The sequence below is a fragment of the Schistocerca gregaria genome, chromosome 8 (genome assembly GCF_023897955.1).
Source record: "Schistocerca gregaria isolate iqSchGreg1 chromosome 8, iqSchGreg1.2, whole genome shotgun sequence".
NCBI classification, from domain to species: Eukaryota; Metazoa; Arthropoda; class Insecta; order Orthoptera; family Acrididae; genus Schistocerca; species Schistocerca gregaria.
This window is the reverse complement of record NC_064927.1, coordinates 293128510-293145366: the sequence shown is the minus strand read 5'-3', so window position 1 is coordinate 293145366 and position 16857 is coordinate 293128510. Positions and strand designations below refer to the sequence as shown.

Sequence of the window (16857 nt, the reverse complement as noted above, 5' to 3'; positions counted from 1 at the left end):
ATTCTGATATCTCTGACAGTGGACCTCTTCTATTGCAAGCTCTTTGCCATCCACATTTTGAGAGGCAGGAGAATGGTCTAAAACAAGGAAAAGTGTCCAGTAAACATGGACTCCAAACTGTGTACCTTAAGACGTGTGAGCACTTGTCATCTTTGCTATGGTGGAACATATCTATTCTACTGAACAAATGCTCATAGCTCTTACGGTATGCTTTTATTAGTTCATATATACTGAATATTTTTTTCCTAATTTTATTTCATTTTACCTCCTGACAGAGTATGGAAAGCAAAGAAGTTACAGTAGAAATGGTCCACTATAAGAAGTATGACACGGTTTTCGTTTATAACTATCAACTCTGTCGTTTAGATACCAGGATTCGTTCCCTCAGATTGATGAATGTACCCTTCTCAATAATACCTGAAAATGTGTAACGTCATCACAGAATCACACTGTACATTTGCTCATGACTCTCCGTTCTAGATAACTTGCTGCGTCCTTCCTACCAAAAGATCCTCAATCCAGTCACAAATTTCGCTCCATACCTCGTATGATCGGTCTTTTGAAGCATAGATGTGGTACTGGGTGAAATGATTTTCGGAAACGAGAAATAGTGCATCTACCTGACTGACTTGATCAAGGCTTTCAGTATGTTATGTGAGAAAAGTAGAAGTTGTTTTCGGAATCTATTCAGGCTAATATGTACGAAGTCATTCTGTTCAAGGTATTCAAGGTGCTTCTGACGCCTTGGGGTGATGGGACAGCAAAGAGTGGCAGCTGCGGAGAGGGCTGAGCCGTGTCGCAAGGCCCCTACCGACGTTTCCCAGGCGGAGCTGGGCGCGGCGCAGCTGTCGCTGCCCCGTGTGGCGACGTGCTGGCCGCCAGCGGACGTCACGATCGCCGGAATTCCGCATTCGTCGCCCCGTCTCCCGAAGAGGACCAGACGGTGGCCGGCCGTATAAAACGCTCGGCTGGACACCGAGTGGCCACCAGTCTCCCAGTGTCCGCTGCCAGCAGCAAGCCGAGCCACGCAGCAACAGCGAGCGACATGGGCCGCACGACGAGGGTAAGCACAGCAGCAAGTCTCAAGTTTTGCGACTACAAAAACACTTCATGCCTCCCGCTTTCAACGCATTTACCCTGGTAATAAATATTTTCACCCTCAGTTCGCAATCCTCCCTGTTCTCCTCCACCGACATAAAATCTCTCGTTGTATAAAAAAATGGTTCGAATGGCTCTAAGCACTATGAGACTTAACATCGATGGTCATCAGTCCCCTAGAACTTAGAACTACTTAAACCTAACTAACCTAAGGACATCACACAACTCCCAGCCATCACGAGGCAGAGAAAATCCCTTACCCCACCGGGAATCGAACCCGGGATCTCGTTGTATAAACGGTAGTCATTTCGAATAACTCTGTCTGTATCCTTCTCTCTTTATGGGATGCTAAAAGGCGAACAGGTGAACAGGACGGATTCCAGATTTTAGAATTCTGTTAACAGCCAACCATGGCAACGCAGGTTTCTGCAGTCTCTGACAGCGATCTTTAGATGACAAAATAATTCAGGGATGTACGTTCGGATCTCGATGCCCGACGGGTGCAGTGTTTCAGCAATCGACTACTTCGCCATCATCAGGTGTATTGATGTACAGAGATACAGTCGCACATCGTCAATAATTTTGCAATCTTTATTTTTCTATATGACTCTTTTCAGGTAAATTGTTTTTCATCGGTAAACCTCTCACAGATATTATTTCTGCAGTTTTGAATATTGAATTTAGTTTACAAATTTGTTTCCGTTCCTAGTTGAATGCATGGTCAGCCGTGTCTTTCTCGTGTTTGCCAGCATTCACTTCTTCACTCCTCCAACATTAAGAGCTAAAGAGCGGTTTACAGTCGAGATATGGACGGAAAAGCTTACAATTCTGCGCTAAAAAAGTGGTTGCAGCGAGTGCCGTTAATGAACAAAAACCTTTTTCTCTAGTATCTTCATTTTGTACCGAGCAAGAGGGTCTAGTGGTGAAGACCATACGCTCACTTTGAAGAAGCGAATTCGAATACCCATGTGGGTGTCCTGATCTTGGGTATATAGGTCTGCATTCTTGTAGTCCACTTTACAGTACATGGAGAATTTCCTTCGCTCCACTTTTAGCCGTTCTCTGTCCTACCCTGTCCGCAGCTCGTGGTCGTGCGGTAGAGTCCTCGCTTCCCACGCCCGGATTCCCGGGTTCGATTCCCGGCGGGGTCAGGTATTTTCTCTGCCTGGTGATGACTGGGTGTTGTGTGTAGTCCTTAGGTTAGTTAGGTTCAAGTAGTTCTAAGTTATAGGGGACTGATGACCATAGAGCTTAAGTCCTGTAGTGCTCAGAGCCATTTGATTTTTTTTGTCCTACTCCATTCGCGCGTGAGCGGCAGAAAAATGACTATATAAACAGTCTAATCCTTCACGTTTACGTGACCATTAGGCGAAACAGACTATCGAACAGATAATACTCTTGCGTGGTCTATCTCTATTATCGATTCTCTCTAAATCTACCCAACGCTCGAGTTCAGTTGTCTGAGCTTCTCTGTTTCCCTTAACTGAGAAAGTCACTTCAGTCAAACTTTGGGGTTGCGTCTTAAAATTATCACAGGTTTCTTTCCAAATCTTCTGCAGCACTTCGTCTCTAAATACCTCAATACATTTTGCTTTTCTTCCATTTCTAAAATTTATTGTCATATGCTTGGTGCGACCGCCATCCAGCACTGCATAGATTTATACGAGTAGTAATGATGACACGCCATTAGTCCTCTATTTGTGAAGCATCTATCCGTTTCTATTCTGTGTAAATTATGCGAAACGTTCTGAATTAAGGGAAAACAAGCAGTGGACACTACAACTAACTGTATCTGGGCATAATATAACAAAATAGTCACAGTACTCTAGCAGATCTTTGAAACCTATTTCCTCTGCTTACAGCAAATTACATCTACAAGTAGTATCCATGTTGACCTAGCCTCATTTCACGTCGTTGGCTATAACGAAATAATGTTATAGCTATTGCTATTGCTGTAGGTAGAGGCACAGAGGTGCAGCTGTGTCCATTGGTTTGTTCTGTCTTGTGCTTGATTAAAGCCTAGTCACCGAGTCAAGAACTTACAAACGTAGTCATTGTAATTATTCATGGATTTCACGTCGTATAGATATCACTCCTCCAACTTAGAATTTTGTAACTGTGTACACCTGACAGCAAAAAAGTGGTACTCTGCAGAATGCAGGCAACATAACGTAGCTGTATTGCAGTCTCTCTAATCGTTGAAATCCCTTTGGGATGCAGTCGTCTGACTATATACACAGTGGTTACCACAAGCGAACACTACACATTATGGCAGTCAGTCCAGATATAAAGTAATACCGTCATACAACAAATATTAGAAAACACGTTATTACTTTTGAGACTGCCACTAACGCTTGTAAAGTAAACTACATTATAATATGAGACACTGGAGAAATCTTATCACACTCATTAAATTACATGACATGTTGTTGTCTGCTATCCGAATTTGTACCCAATGTTAGCCAAACAAAGTTTGTGCGTGTGATCGAGACTCGAACAGGCGCAAAGAGACGTACGATATCGAAGTGTTCACCAGCACCAGTTTACGAAGCCAAATGTCTGAACCTTGAAAAAAATTAAATAAATGCTAAAAATGTGAATCATATGCTAGTATACACAATTATTTGGCAAGGTTGCCACCAAAACATTTTACTTTTACAATGCCCTAGCTTATCTTGCTAGAGTACATATTTTCTTAAGCCGAGATCTAAACCAGAGCTTTTATAGTTGAAATATTTTGTGGTAGCTATGGTTACCATGAGTGTATTCTTTAACTGAATATTGGAATGAATCACCAAAAGTAGATGTGCCTGCTTATGTTATAGCAAAGTAGTGCTTTAGTATATACTACAGACTTGCATAGAGTAGATGAAATGTTTGATCCTTCAAAGGGTGAGCGTGACTTTGTGCTTTGGGTCCATACTGGCCGTAGCTTGCGAGCTACCGGCCAGCCAGGTTGGACGGTTGATGGGATGGCCGATGAGCTACAGCCGGTACTGAGGCGAGACTGAAGCGAGTGAGCCAGCGGTGGCGGGTCAGCAGCGGCTACAGGGCATGGCTCTGCCTCTGTCACTCCTTCTTACATAAGTATGTTTATGCCCTCTCCTGGTATCAGTATAAGAGCGGCAAGCAGAAATACACATCAGGCCGTCTGCTGCAATTGCTCACTGGGAGAGATAAACTCGAGATGAGTCGTCACTATTGTTGAAGAAGGCGGATGTTCCATCAGAGAAACAGGCCTCATACCACTGCAACGGGATGGTGGAGGAACTACCTTGGAAGAGGCACTATCAACAGACCTCCTGGCTCAGGCACGAAGAGAGTGAGCTCACAGCAGAAGGACAGGGAACTAGTGACTAACAGCAGAGAAAATCCATTTCTGTATGCGAAGAAGTTGCGGCCGGAGTCCAATTTCCCTGGCTACAGTGACACAATTTGCCGAAGGCAGAGGGACACTGGACTGCACGCACGATGAGCCGCTGTGTAACAAGAACGCGGAGAAGACAATGCTTTACACCAGCTGGCGTTTGCGGAGCTCCTTACGAGTGCGTCGTGGGAAAACTTAACGACGGTCCAAGGGCAGCAAGGGACTCGTCTTCGACGCGAGTGTGTAAACTTGTCGAGAAGAAGTGGGCGTTTATCTGTTTCCTGCTGGGGATGGATTTCTGCGAGAGGAGCAGGAGCTCTTCACAGGACAGAAGAAACTCTCGAGAGAGTGCAATATGACCACATATTGGAAAATGTGATGCTTCTGTCAGTGCGAATGCTGTGAGGAGAAGGGAACTTCACATTGCAAGAGGACCATTCTCCTATTCGCACTTCTGCATTCGTTCACCAGCAGCTCTCCACGATTGGAGTCAACGTCATGGACTGGATACCGTGGGCGGCTAATATGAACACTGCGGAAAACATGGGGCTGAGGTCGCCAGAACATTAACAGAGAACGGGCCACGAAACCAACCAAGTACAGCTGACGCTCATTGGGACTGCGTTCTTGAAGTCAGGGAGGAAGTTGCTTCTTCAGGCTGTTATGTCCAATGGCTTATAGATTCTATGCCAAGGCGCATGCCAGAAGAGCAAAATAGTCGGATTTTTGGATAAAATATCAGAATCCTTACAACTTTTTGTTATGTCTTCTTTTTCTTCATTTTTACTCAGTGGAAGATCGCTTGTCAACAGATAAATAAAATTTGAGTTAGTTTTTCTTTGAGTTACCTTTTTAATTACGTTTCTTTTAGATGTACTCTTTGTTAAATATTCTACTGTATTTTTATTTCATTTATACCATGTCTAGATACAAAGTAATCAGTTTCGATGGACGCATTCAAAGTATTCTCTCTTCCCCTCCATCCAGTAATACATCCTCTGTTCTACAAAAATTATGCAAACGATTTTCTCTTACATTTATTCATTATTGATTTCTCGTCCATTCTCTCTCGCCTGTCTTTACATTATCAGCTCAGTTGCCCTTTTACTTCATTCTCCCAAAACGTTATAAACAAATCTTGCGGTTCTCATTGAAACCATACGTTTTCGTTTAATTCATACTTTATTTACTGTCCTCTATCATTCCTCTCAAAACCTCTGAGTCCATATTCTTTTATATCTCCTTGTCTATAATCCAGTTTTCGTTATGAAGACATTTCTCCCTGTACTAAGAAAAAACGAATTGTGACATACGCCTCAGTAAGGAATACTTTGCAGGCTTTTCACTTTGCAGGCTATCCATTCATACCTCCCTCCCTGCTGCACCTCCTTTGACATCTGCATCCACATCTACACGAATAATCTGAACAATTAGGTGCTCGGCAGGGGGTTCCTTGAACCACTGTCACATAATTTCTCTACTTTTTCACTCTCAAAAAGGTGCGGAAATACTGAATAACTTAACCTTACCTTGCAAGCAGTGATGTATTATCACAATGTTCATGTCTCCTATGTCTCCCAGGGCAAACAAAATACCGTAGCATTCAGCGGAGAAGGTTGGCGATTGGAATTTAGCGAAAACATCTCGCCGCGCTGTCAAACGCCTACGTTTCAATGATCTCCATCCTAACTCGTTTACCATCCCTGTGTCTCAATCTCCCCTACTTCGTGATAATAGAAAACGATCTGCCCTTCTTTGAACTTTTTCGATGTCTTCCTTAACTTCCACCTCGTAGTGATCCCAGAACATGCAGAAACACTCACGAAGAGGACGGACAATTGTATTGTAGGCACCCACTTTAATTTATTTGTCGCAGCTCCTACGTATTCTACCAATAACGGGTTTCCTTCCCCACAATATTTTCCATACAATGGTTCGAATTCCAGTTGTTTGTGATTGCAGCTCCTAGATATTTAGTTGAATCGACAATCTTTAATTATGACTGATTCATCGTGCAAGCGAACTTTAACGGAATTGTTTTGGTTTTCATGTGGCATTACGTGCCACAAATCTAAGATAAATGTTTTGATTGTTTGCTGAATAGTTTAAATATACTTTAGAAATTCCAGAAGGTCTACATCACTTTACTCGCGGAATCAGATTCATCACTTCCGTTTCACTAGGTGACGCCCCTGCAGTTACTGCAAACTGTGACCTTTCAGACAGAAAATCACGAATCCAGTCGCACAACTGAGACGACAGTCCATAGGAAAGCAATATGGTTGGAAGCCGCTCGTCAGGAATGATATCAAAAGCCTTTTTGGAACTCTGTAAATACGGAATCCATTTGAGAGCCCCTGTACGCAGTACGTCGTGAGAATAAAGTGCCAGCTGTGTCTCACAACAGCAATGGTTTCCAATATTTCTGGCTATTTCATAACTTAGAACAAAGTATCTGTTCACACATCCTGCTGCATGTTGATATCAATGAAATATATCTGTAACTCAGTGGATTACGTTTATTTTCTTTTGTATGTATTGCCGTGGTCTGTGCAACTTTTCATTCTTCTCCCTCACCATAAATGAATATTCCTCATGACTTCGTAGAAAAATTAAGTAAGCCGATGCATCGTTGATGCACAAGACGCATTCCCAAACTGTTAGTCCACTCAACAAAGACTTTGCGTACAGCAACATAATCGACTATGAGAGGATCGTGACAACATAGTGGAACATGACTGCTGACGCTGTGATAGTTCTGCTACTTCCTGGAACGACGGAATCATCTTCGAAGATTCACTTAATATAATCATTGTCATTTTTTTTTTTTGGTCATCAGTCTACTGACTGGTTTGATGCGGCCCGCCACGAATTCCTTTCCTGTGCTAACCTCTTCATCTCAGAGTAGCACTTGCAAACTACGTCCTCAATTATTTGCTTGGCGTATTCCAATCTCTGTCTCCCTCTACAGTTTTTGCCCTCTACAGCTCCCTCTAGTACCATGGAAGTCATTCCCTCATGTCTTAGCAGATGTCCTATCATCCTGTCCCTTCTCCTTATCAGTGTTTTCCACATATTCCTTTCCTCTCCGATTCTGCTTAGAACCTCCTCATTCCTTAACCTTATCATCATTGTATACCAATAAATAATTTTGAATGGATTCCACTTTGGCGTGTGATCGTCTTATCAAATATCTATTTACCGACAGGTGAGATTACTTTTACGCAACCACTGATCTCGTTGTTACATTGCGAATTATTTGTATTGCTCCATGAAAATGTCGAAACATTGTCAAGAGTAAGAAGCAGTTGCTCTCGGTTCCAAACTGGCACGAGCTTAACATTTCATCTCCTCTGTGACAGAACTACAGATATGTCGAACTCGGAACGACATCTTTAGAAATTTTATCGTCATAAGACGCCTCGATGCTTTCAGTAACCAGTAGATCTAGGAGTAAGAAACAGAAAATACTGTGAAACTGCTACTGAAAATACACAAATCAGTTAATGAAACTCTATCACGGAAAGCTCTGTCAAATATGTTCAGCAACTACTCTCACAGCCACATTGTTGTATTCATGCTGCAGTCCGGTAAGCTACTTGAGTATGACAAAAGATTTCATGTTTGATTAAGATAGCCATTCGTTGTATGGTACTATGATGAGACACCACTACTATTAGGGTAGTCCATATTAACATAGTTACCCGTTACGTTATTGATCAAAGTAGACACAAATATTAGAGAAATTGTCAACAATATATTCGATCTCATTATCGAAAACGTGTTGCCATCGAAGCTCCTTGGTGCTGTCTTTCTGGGTCGCATTTACTACTCTGGAACTGCAAAGCATCTCATTTCTTGGCAACTAATGTCCGCTGCGAAGGACACATTACTGTGATGCAGCTCGTAACACAAAACACCTTCTTTGTCCCACCAGATGTGTATTAATCACATTGTATTTGGTGGACGTATACAGGCTATTGTTTGAAATAATGTTTGTTATGGCTTATCCACTATTTTCCCCTTACGAAGTTACCATATGCTACATTAAATCGCCATCAGGCGGCGCTGATTTCGGTTTACGGTGACTTCCATAAATCTATTATGGCAAATGCCAGGATGAGTCCTTTGAAAGGGCGCACACGGATTCCTTCCCCATCCTTCCCAGTTCTAGATTCTGCTTCGCGTCTTATCACGCTTTCGACGAGATGTATCGTAATCCTCCTTCCTTTCTTTTAACTTCAACTTAACTAGACTACTGAAGACAAGTCTCGCAGGAAGCGTAAATGGTCGTCACACGTACCAATTTTTGGGGACACTGTCATTGACCATAGTAGTAAATGGCAGAAACGTCCTTCATCAAGACCTGTTTGTTTTCCTGGACGTGGTGATTAATTTATTTCAAAACGATAGCACTTGAAACAATACAACATGACTTTCTCGATAATACTCACTCCATGCAAGCAATAGGTGTTTCAAATTACCTTCACTGCTTTCACCCTTTTATTGAACACACAATGTCACAAATGTTAGACTTTATTCCTTTTTAGACTCCGTTTTCTAATGTATAATCGACGCTCCTCATAATGTCAAAAACCAGAAATATTCAAGTTGTCATGGCGCGAGCTACACTTACAACATTAATAAAATAAGACCATAGTTAAATACATTTTTAGCAAGATCATATACAAAGTCGTCTTAGAGCATAATGAAACATAATATTATATCATACACAACGTTCCATAATGTTCTACTTGCTAATTCGAGCACAGAATAGACCGCTGGAGATCATGGGCTCTCTGCCCAATGCGTCGTGATCACTTGAATGTACGGCGGTGTGTACCAAGTGGCCGCTGGCTGACACACTGAAATTCGTCTTGCCATGAGAGACACTCACGAGTCCTTTCACAATCGTGTTGTTGCAAGATTTTTCTTGTTACTGACTGGTCAGAAAATGAATGAAACTGACCTTCTGTCAGGCTCGTGCTCTGCTAGACCACGAATAAGTGTGGCTTGCTTGGAATGGCTAAGGCGTGGGTTCAGTTCGCACTGAGGCTAACAACGCTTTAACAGCCACAGACATACCCTCTTCACCTGCAGTACCGCCGAGTAAAGAACTCAAGACTGTGCTGTGGTTCCAAATCAATATTATACATGTCTACTCGCTACTGTCTGGAACAGATTTGGGTTAGTTTTGGCTGTCTGATGTCGAAGTCGCTGCTTGCAGAAAGACTGTATATAGTATTCATCTAGTAAGCTTTCTTACTCTAGTAATGTTATTTTAGTTCACAAAGCAATTGTCGTTTAAAGTCATTTGACTTTCATTTCTTATTCTAACTGATCTTGAAATTTTGAAGAGGTTAGCACTGGGCTGGGAATTGAGTTCCGATTCCCATTTTCCTCTGGGTTTGAACCGTTGGAGATGATACTATCCCATCATTTCGTTGTTTCCTCACGATTTCAACCCCCCCCCCCCCCCCCCCTCGCCCTGTCTCTGGGAACGGCGCGGACCTAACTATTAGTGGAAGAGAATTTGATAGTTGACATCTCTTTGTGTTGGGTCAACATCGAAGAAAAGCGTGGGGTTGGAGACCCAGGCAGCACAGCTACTAGCCTGTAAAATATGCTAGGGATACCATATTTTTCTAGAAATGCCCTAGCTGCTCCATGACGTGAGGACTGTAAACCCACACTGTAACAAGAGAGTTTCTTCATCAGAGGCACAGTGTAACATTACCTTAGTTACAATGGACAGCTTTTTCCGAACCGTGAAGTGCAGAACACAGAGACTTGCGCCCAATAATCAGGTCACCACTGTCTCTAATTGCTGTCCCTTGAGACATTCGGTCTGCTCTCAACCTTCTTCTCCACAAGGTTGGAAACATGACAAGTTCCCTTAATGGGGGACCAAGCGAGGTGGCGCAGTGGTTAGCACACTGGACTCGCATTCGGGAGGACGACGGTTCAATCCCGTCTCCGGCCATCCTGATTTAGGTTTTCCGTGATTTCCCTAAATCGCTTCAGGCAAATGCCGGGATGGTTCCTTTGAAAGGGCACGGCCGATTTCCTTCCCCATCCTTCCCTCACCCGAGCTTGTGCTCCGTCTCTAATGACCTCGTTGTCGACGGGACGTTAAACACTAAGATCCTCCTCCTTCTTAATGGGGGATCTACCTCAGTTCAGTGACCTCTTGTCAGGGCCTCTGGGCTCACAGACCACTGCAGTCCATTGCTGGATGGAAGCAATCAGTTTTAATCTACAGTTCAGAGAGAAGATCACTCTGCATCCTCTGTACATGTCACCTAAATCATTAGTGTTTCTGAGACCAGAGACAGCTTATTTGCCAGCTGATATGGATGTTTGACATCCGTCAGATAGGGAAGTTATTCTCGGTGTCCTCTTTGGTGCAATTCAAGAGCAGGCCTTCATCAACATCGTTAATATAAACACAACATGCACTTATCATGGCCACCAAAACTGCACCAGTCACACTTGATACCAGCACTTGCCAAAGGTCTCTAAGTGTGTCTGGTAGCTTCTCAGATTCACCTTTTCAGTAGTTTCATGTCAACGTGCATCTTATAACTTGTACTGCACAACGTAATGACAGGCTATGATCAGATATTCGTATGTGTACAGCTTCTATATTTTTATTTGAGCATATTATGAAGACATTATCCATCAGATCTGACCTCTACAGGTCGCTTTATTCCAATACAGGTTAATCTACACATCTTGTTGAGAGATCTGTAGGATTCGCTGACCTTTTGGTTTTGTAGAAGTATGAACGTGCCGCAGATATTACTACAGTTGAAACTCCGATGGACTACCCACAAATGAAATTAAGTGAATAAATATTAAATTTCAGCGTAGATACCATTTTTGTAATCAAATAGAAATCGTTTCGCAGAGCCACCTACTTATCTGTTTCCGTATATCCTTAACCGCTCTGTATTGAGAGCTGAGTAAACATTAACATCTCTGTAGCAGTGGTCAGGCAGTTGTTTCAGACAGAGTAGAAGCCACAGATTAGTCGACGGATGATCAGTAACGACACAAATTTCGAGATATTCAGAAGCTATGAAAATTTCTTAACAGGGAAGAATGGCTAACATCATTACACGATTCGATAGTAGTTCAGAAGTGTCAGAATTATTGCTTTAGCGTTTAGTTGCATAATTCTTCAAGGAAATCTTGCCTTTCTTAATTTTCTGACATTTAACTGGATTTTCTAGATCTCAATAGGAATGCAATGGCGAACACGTAAGCTTTATTAACAGTGAGTTACGTTTAGTGTTGTTATCACAAAAGCGAAAATGATAGCATTGCACAAAAAGAAAGTCTCTTTCAGTCTCAAGAGTAGTATATGCTGTTACGAAACTTCCTAAAATGTAATTATGTGATGGACAGCACCAGACAATTCATACGTAAAAAACGTCCTCTGAAGGTCGTAATAAACTATATTCTATCCTTAAGTCGTCATCTACCAAATCTTTTCTTGCGGATGTGGTTGCCAACTGCGGACTTTGGAAATGTTTCAGAGATATACTGCAGATTAAAGAAATGAGCTAAACCGCGAATGTCCTTGTTATTTCTTCGCTGGATAGAGCATTTACTGGTAAAGATAAAAGTCAAGGCTTCTGATCACTTAATCAGCCAGCAATAATTTTCAGCTGAGTACCACAGAGGAGTAGAGCTGAACTCTAGCTTGTTGTTTGGTGTGCAGGTACTGGTGGCAGCAGGCCTGCTATTGGCAGTGCTGAGCCAGGATGGTATGGCACGGCCTTGGGGCCACGGAGGCGGCGGAGGCGGCGGCCACGGTGGAGGCGGTGGCGGCCACGGCGGAGGCGGAGGCGGCGGAGGTGGTCACGGAAAACATCTCGGAGGACCTGGCGGCTACGCCCACTCCTACGCCTACTTCCACGGACCGGTAGCTGGAGCCCACGAGGCTGTCCACGGCGGCGGTGGCCACGGGGGCGGTGGAGGTGGCAGCGGACACGGAGGTCACGGGGGCGGCGGCGGCGGTGGCGGACACGGAGGACACGGTGGTGGTGGCGGCGGACACGGAGGTGGTCACGGAGGCTACGGTGGCGGCGGACACGGAGGCTACGGTGGCGGTCACGGTGGTCACGGAGGTGGCGGCGGGCACGGAGGTGGCGGCCACGGAGGCGGCGGTGGTGGACACTACACCGACTTTGTCGTAAGTGCATATAAAAGAAGATTTAATACCATCCAAATCTGCTATATTCAACATATCTAGTTTAGTTTGCCATTGGCTTCTCATAGACACTGCGATGAGTGAAATAATTTTTTGACTATGAAAAATTGTGGGCCCAGTTTCATAAGGATTCGTATGTATGACAGGAGTAGGAGATTTCAGTATAAAGCACTAAACTGATATGGGAAAATCTATCAACTTTTTTAGTAATTTAGAATTCATGTAAGATATCCTGAAATGATACTGAAAATATAGAACTAACATGTGTCACTTAAACCTAGCTGTGAAGCATTGGTTTCCATCACTTGAATAATTTTCTATTACGGAAGTGAGTATATAACAATCTTCTAGAACAAATCTCCAAAGTGTGAGACAATTTAGCTTATTTCTGTTCAATAGCTAGTAGATTTTAGGGTGATTTGCCTACTTTTGATCTTTACTGTACTGTGTTGTTTGTAAGCTTTTGTCAGACTACCTGCAGTTTATTTTCTCTTTCTTCTAGCATGAATGGAACGAGTTGCATTGTAATAAAGCAACTTTTTGTATGAACTGAAAATTTTTTCATTTGATTGGTCATTTAGATAACCTTGTATTTTCTTCTGCTGTCTAAGTTGTTATTGCTTCTTGACACATCTTGTGTTTACCATGATCTGTTTTTTGCCCTACAGGCCTACCCGCTGTACACCTACGGTTATGACGTGTCTGACAAGCACACTGGAGACCACCACGGACATAAGGAGGACAGAAAGGGACACAGTGTGATCGGTAAGCTACAGATACCACTATAAAGTTTTGTTCATGTTAGCGATGATTGCAAGGGTCCACAGCTTAAATAATTTACAAAAAAAATTTATATCGCTTTCATAGCGCATGATAGGAACATTTTCCTGTATTTATTCGCCTAATCGGTTTCGAGATACTCAGTTTCATTATCGAATTATTACGTGAGTGATTATATTGGACAGTGAACGATTAGAAAGTAAAGCTGAATATAATGTTTTTATATTGCGACGATGCCAAAGGCTCCGTATATTCAAATGGGCTGTGTCCCTTCTTGAAGCATACGTGTGAAACAGTCAAACTGTTGAGAACAGTGCTGAAGAATTGTGAGACGAACTGTATCCATCCTCTTCATGTCAGAGACCAGCTAGCTCTTTCAGAGTAAAGTATGTACTGGGTCAGTCTTAAGTACCTCAAGGGTTTCAGGAGGCCACAGTGTCAAAACTACAAGACATACAGAAAATAGACACCTATTAATGGACGGATCACCTTTCCAAACTTTTACCTCGCATTACAGGTGCTTAGTATGGTCACTGTTTGTGACGTGGGAGATGTCGATATGCGTATGTAGTTCACTGAATCCGCTTAAGCGAACTGCCTAAAAGGCAATCCGACAACATGGAGCGGATGACTTTCTGCATGGTCTGACACGCCTACCAGCCAGTACGATTACACCATGGCGCGCATTAATAATCGAAAATTGAAGAGATGGTTCCATTTTTCTGTAGGTTCCGTAGTTTTCGTACAGTGTTCTAAAACCTCAGAGGTGCTTACGAATAATCCCGTCAGCCACATTGTTCACACACTAATGCATACGTACTATGCGACTCCTCCAGGAGAGTACCACATCAAGGAGCCGGGCGGCGACGTGCGCGTGGTCAAGTACAAGGCGGACAACAAGCACGGCTTCCAGGCTCACGTGAGCGGCGGCGCCGCCGGCGGAGGACACAACGACCACTCCGGCTACCACAGCGGCTGCCACGGCTGCGGATCCCATCACGGAGGCGGCGGCGGCGGCGGCGGCCACGGAGGTTACGGAGGCGGCGGCGGCGGAGGCCACGGAGGTTACGGAGGCGGCGGACACGGAGGCGGCGGTGGCGGTGGCGGCCACGGAGGTCATTACTGATCGACACTGTACCTGGACCACACCATTCTGTAATCAGATTCTTCTTGTATGTTTGTTAATGTTTTTGTATAAATAAAAATTTTTAGCACATTTACTGCATTATTCTACTCACCATCGTGTACCTCGAACCAAGATATGAGAGTTGGTGGTGTATCCTATTCCACTTCATAGAACTTAATGCTGAGTGATACAAAGATTGATGAGAGACTCCCCATACTGATGGTTCTTACTAAGTGCCTTTGGATAATGAAAGTGTCCATACTTGGATGTGTCACTAACAGCATTTTCCATCAAAGTATTGGTTGATCTTTCACAGAGAGAAATGCAAGCAACTGTGAACACCCTGAAATTATTTCTAATTCTGTTCGCAGCTCGTGGTCGTGCGATAGCGTTCTCGCTTCCCACTCCCAGGTTCCAGGGTTCGATTCCCGGCGGGGTCAGGGATTTTCTCTGCCTCATGATGACTGGGTGTTGTGTGATGTCCTTAGGTTAGTTAGGTTTAAGTAGTTCTAAGTTGTAGTGGACTGATGACCATAGATGTTAAGTCCCGTAGTGCTCAGAGCCATTTGAACCATTTCTAATTCGTCAGTGTTATGATTGGTTTCGTGTGGTGTACCACAATTTCCTCCCTACTTCTAATTTCTCTTAATTTCAGTGGAACAGCTAAAGTAAAAATCTATTATTTCTAGTGTATGAAGAATGTTCATAAATTAAGATCTTATTGCTTATTCAAAATAGATAAAAAGGTTTATTTACAGTCTGTACGCACACAGTGACATAACTTCTCCGCACAATAAACACACAAATGCAGACGTTTGTCATATTATAACACCATTTCTTCACCAAAGAACGCTGCCACCTGGTGCTTTAGCTAGTCATTGACAGCATCCTTCAGCTCACCGCTCGATGTGATGTGCTGAGTAGCCAGTCACATTTTCATCTTGGAAACGTGATAAAGCTCGACTGGTGTCGAGTGTAGACTATAGAGATTATCTTCAAAAATCTTCCAGCCAATAAGTCTTATATTTAATTCGTCGAGTTCACAAAACAATGTTCAAATGTGTGTGAAATTTTATGGGACTTAACTGCTTACACACTACTTAACCTAGATCATCCTAAGGACAAACACACACACCCATGTCCGAGGGAGGACTCGAACCTCCGCCGGGACCAGCCGCACAATCCATGACTGCAGCGCCTAAGACCGCTCTGCTAATCCCGCGCGGCGTCGAGTTCACAGTATGAGATCGTGCCCTGTCGTTGAAGGAGATTGATGTCTTTGGTAATCATCCCTGACTACTTATTTTGGACTAACTTTCGTAAGAGTCTCATAATAAACATGTGATATCACAATATTTTTATGTGTTACTCTCACGAAATATTTTGTCTAAATTCCTTTGGTATTGCAAGAAATTGTAACCATTATTTTGAACTCCGACAGCGTCTGCTTGAATTCTTTGGATTTATCGGAAGAATGGAACTGTTCCTTAGTTTCAGAATACACCTTCTCCACCCAAGTCCCCATTCAAGATTGTCTTTAGAAATTCCTTCCTCTCTAGATAGTTGCGCTGGAGGAATGTCAAGACTCCAGTCACCATTTCAGTTTTGTGAAAATCATTTAGACATTTTAATACTCACCTTGCACATAACTTACTGTAACGTGACCTCTCTGTAAGTAGTGGGATAAAGCTCGTATGAGGACAAATTGATACCAAATTAATTAAATGATCAACTTATCCCCTCCCCCCTCACACTGAAAACGTCATGGGTTTTCCCTAGTTGGCATGTGACCACCGATTCTAGGCTACTTTTCTTTATCACCCTATCCTCTGGGAAATCCCCACCCCTGCCCCCTCCCCTCCCTCCCTGCCGATACGAACGCACTACTTGAATTTGAAGCGGTTTTGAATGCAGTTCCTGGTGTGCTTTTCCTTATCACCCTCCTCTCTGGGAAATCCACAGCCTCCCTTCCTCCCAGAACTTGCGCCACTTTTCATATCAAATTAACTGACTAATTAATTAAACAGATAAAAAAATGAAATAGCTCATTTGAGGTACCTCTTCTTAACCTATTTTGCCACTTGCATATTCTGTCGTTGAACACAGGTGGCTTCAGATGAGGTCTGAGTTATGTCAATAACACCATTCCCCTCAATGAAACTGTTTGAGTAGTTAATTAAATCGATATCCTTTTGTGTGGGACAGTTTTTTGTGGCGAATATTGCCCCTTTAGAAAATATTGATTGACTGGCGGGAAATCGATTGCAA

The 16857-nt window shown here is 43.1% G+C and overlaps 1 protein-coding gene across 1 annotated transcript in view; it reads left to right on the top strand.

Moving 5' to 3' along the window:
- The first annotated feature begins 918 nt into the window (after positions 1–918).
- Positions 919–16857, top strand: part of LOC126285392 (uncharacterized) — a 57948-nt gene continuing 42009 nt past the window's right edge. The window contains exons 1-4 of the mRNA XM_049984736.1: positions 919–1063; positions 12192–12665; positions 13352–13448; positions 14300–14578. Of these exons, the coding sequence (XP_049840693.1) occupies positions 1046–1063; positions 12192–12665; positions 13352–13448; positions 14300–14578 (868 nt within the window). The 5' untranslated portion in view covers positions 919–1045. The remainder of the gene's footprint in view (positions 1064–12191; positions 12666–13351; positions 13449–14299; positions 14579–16857) is intronic.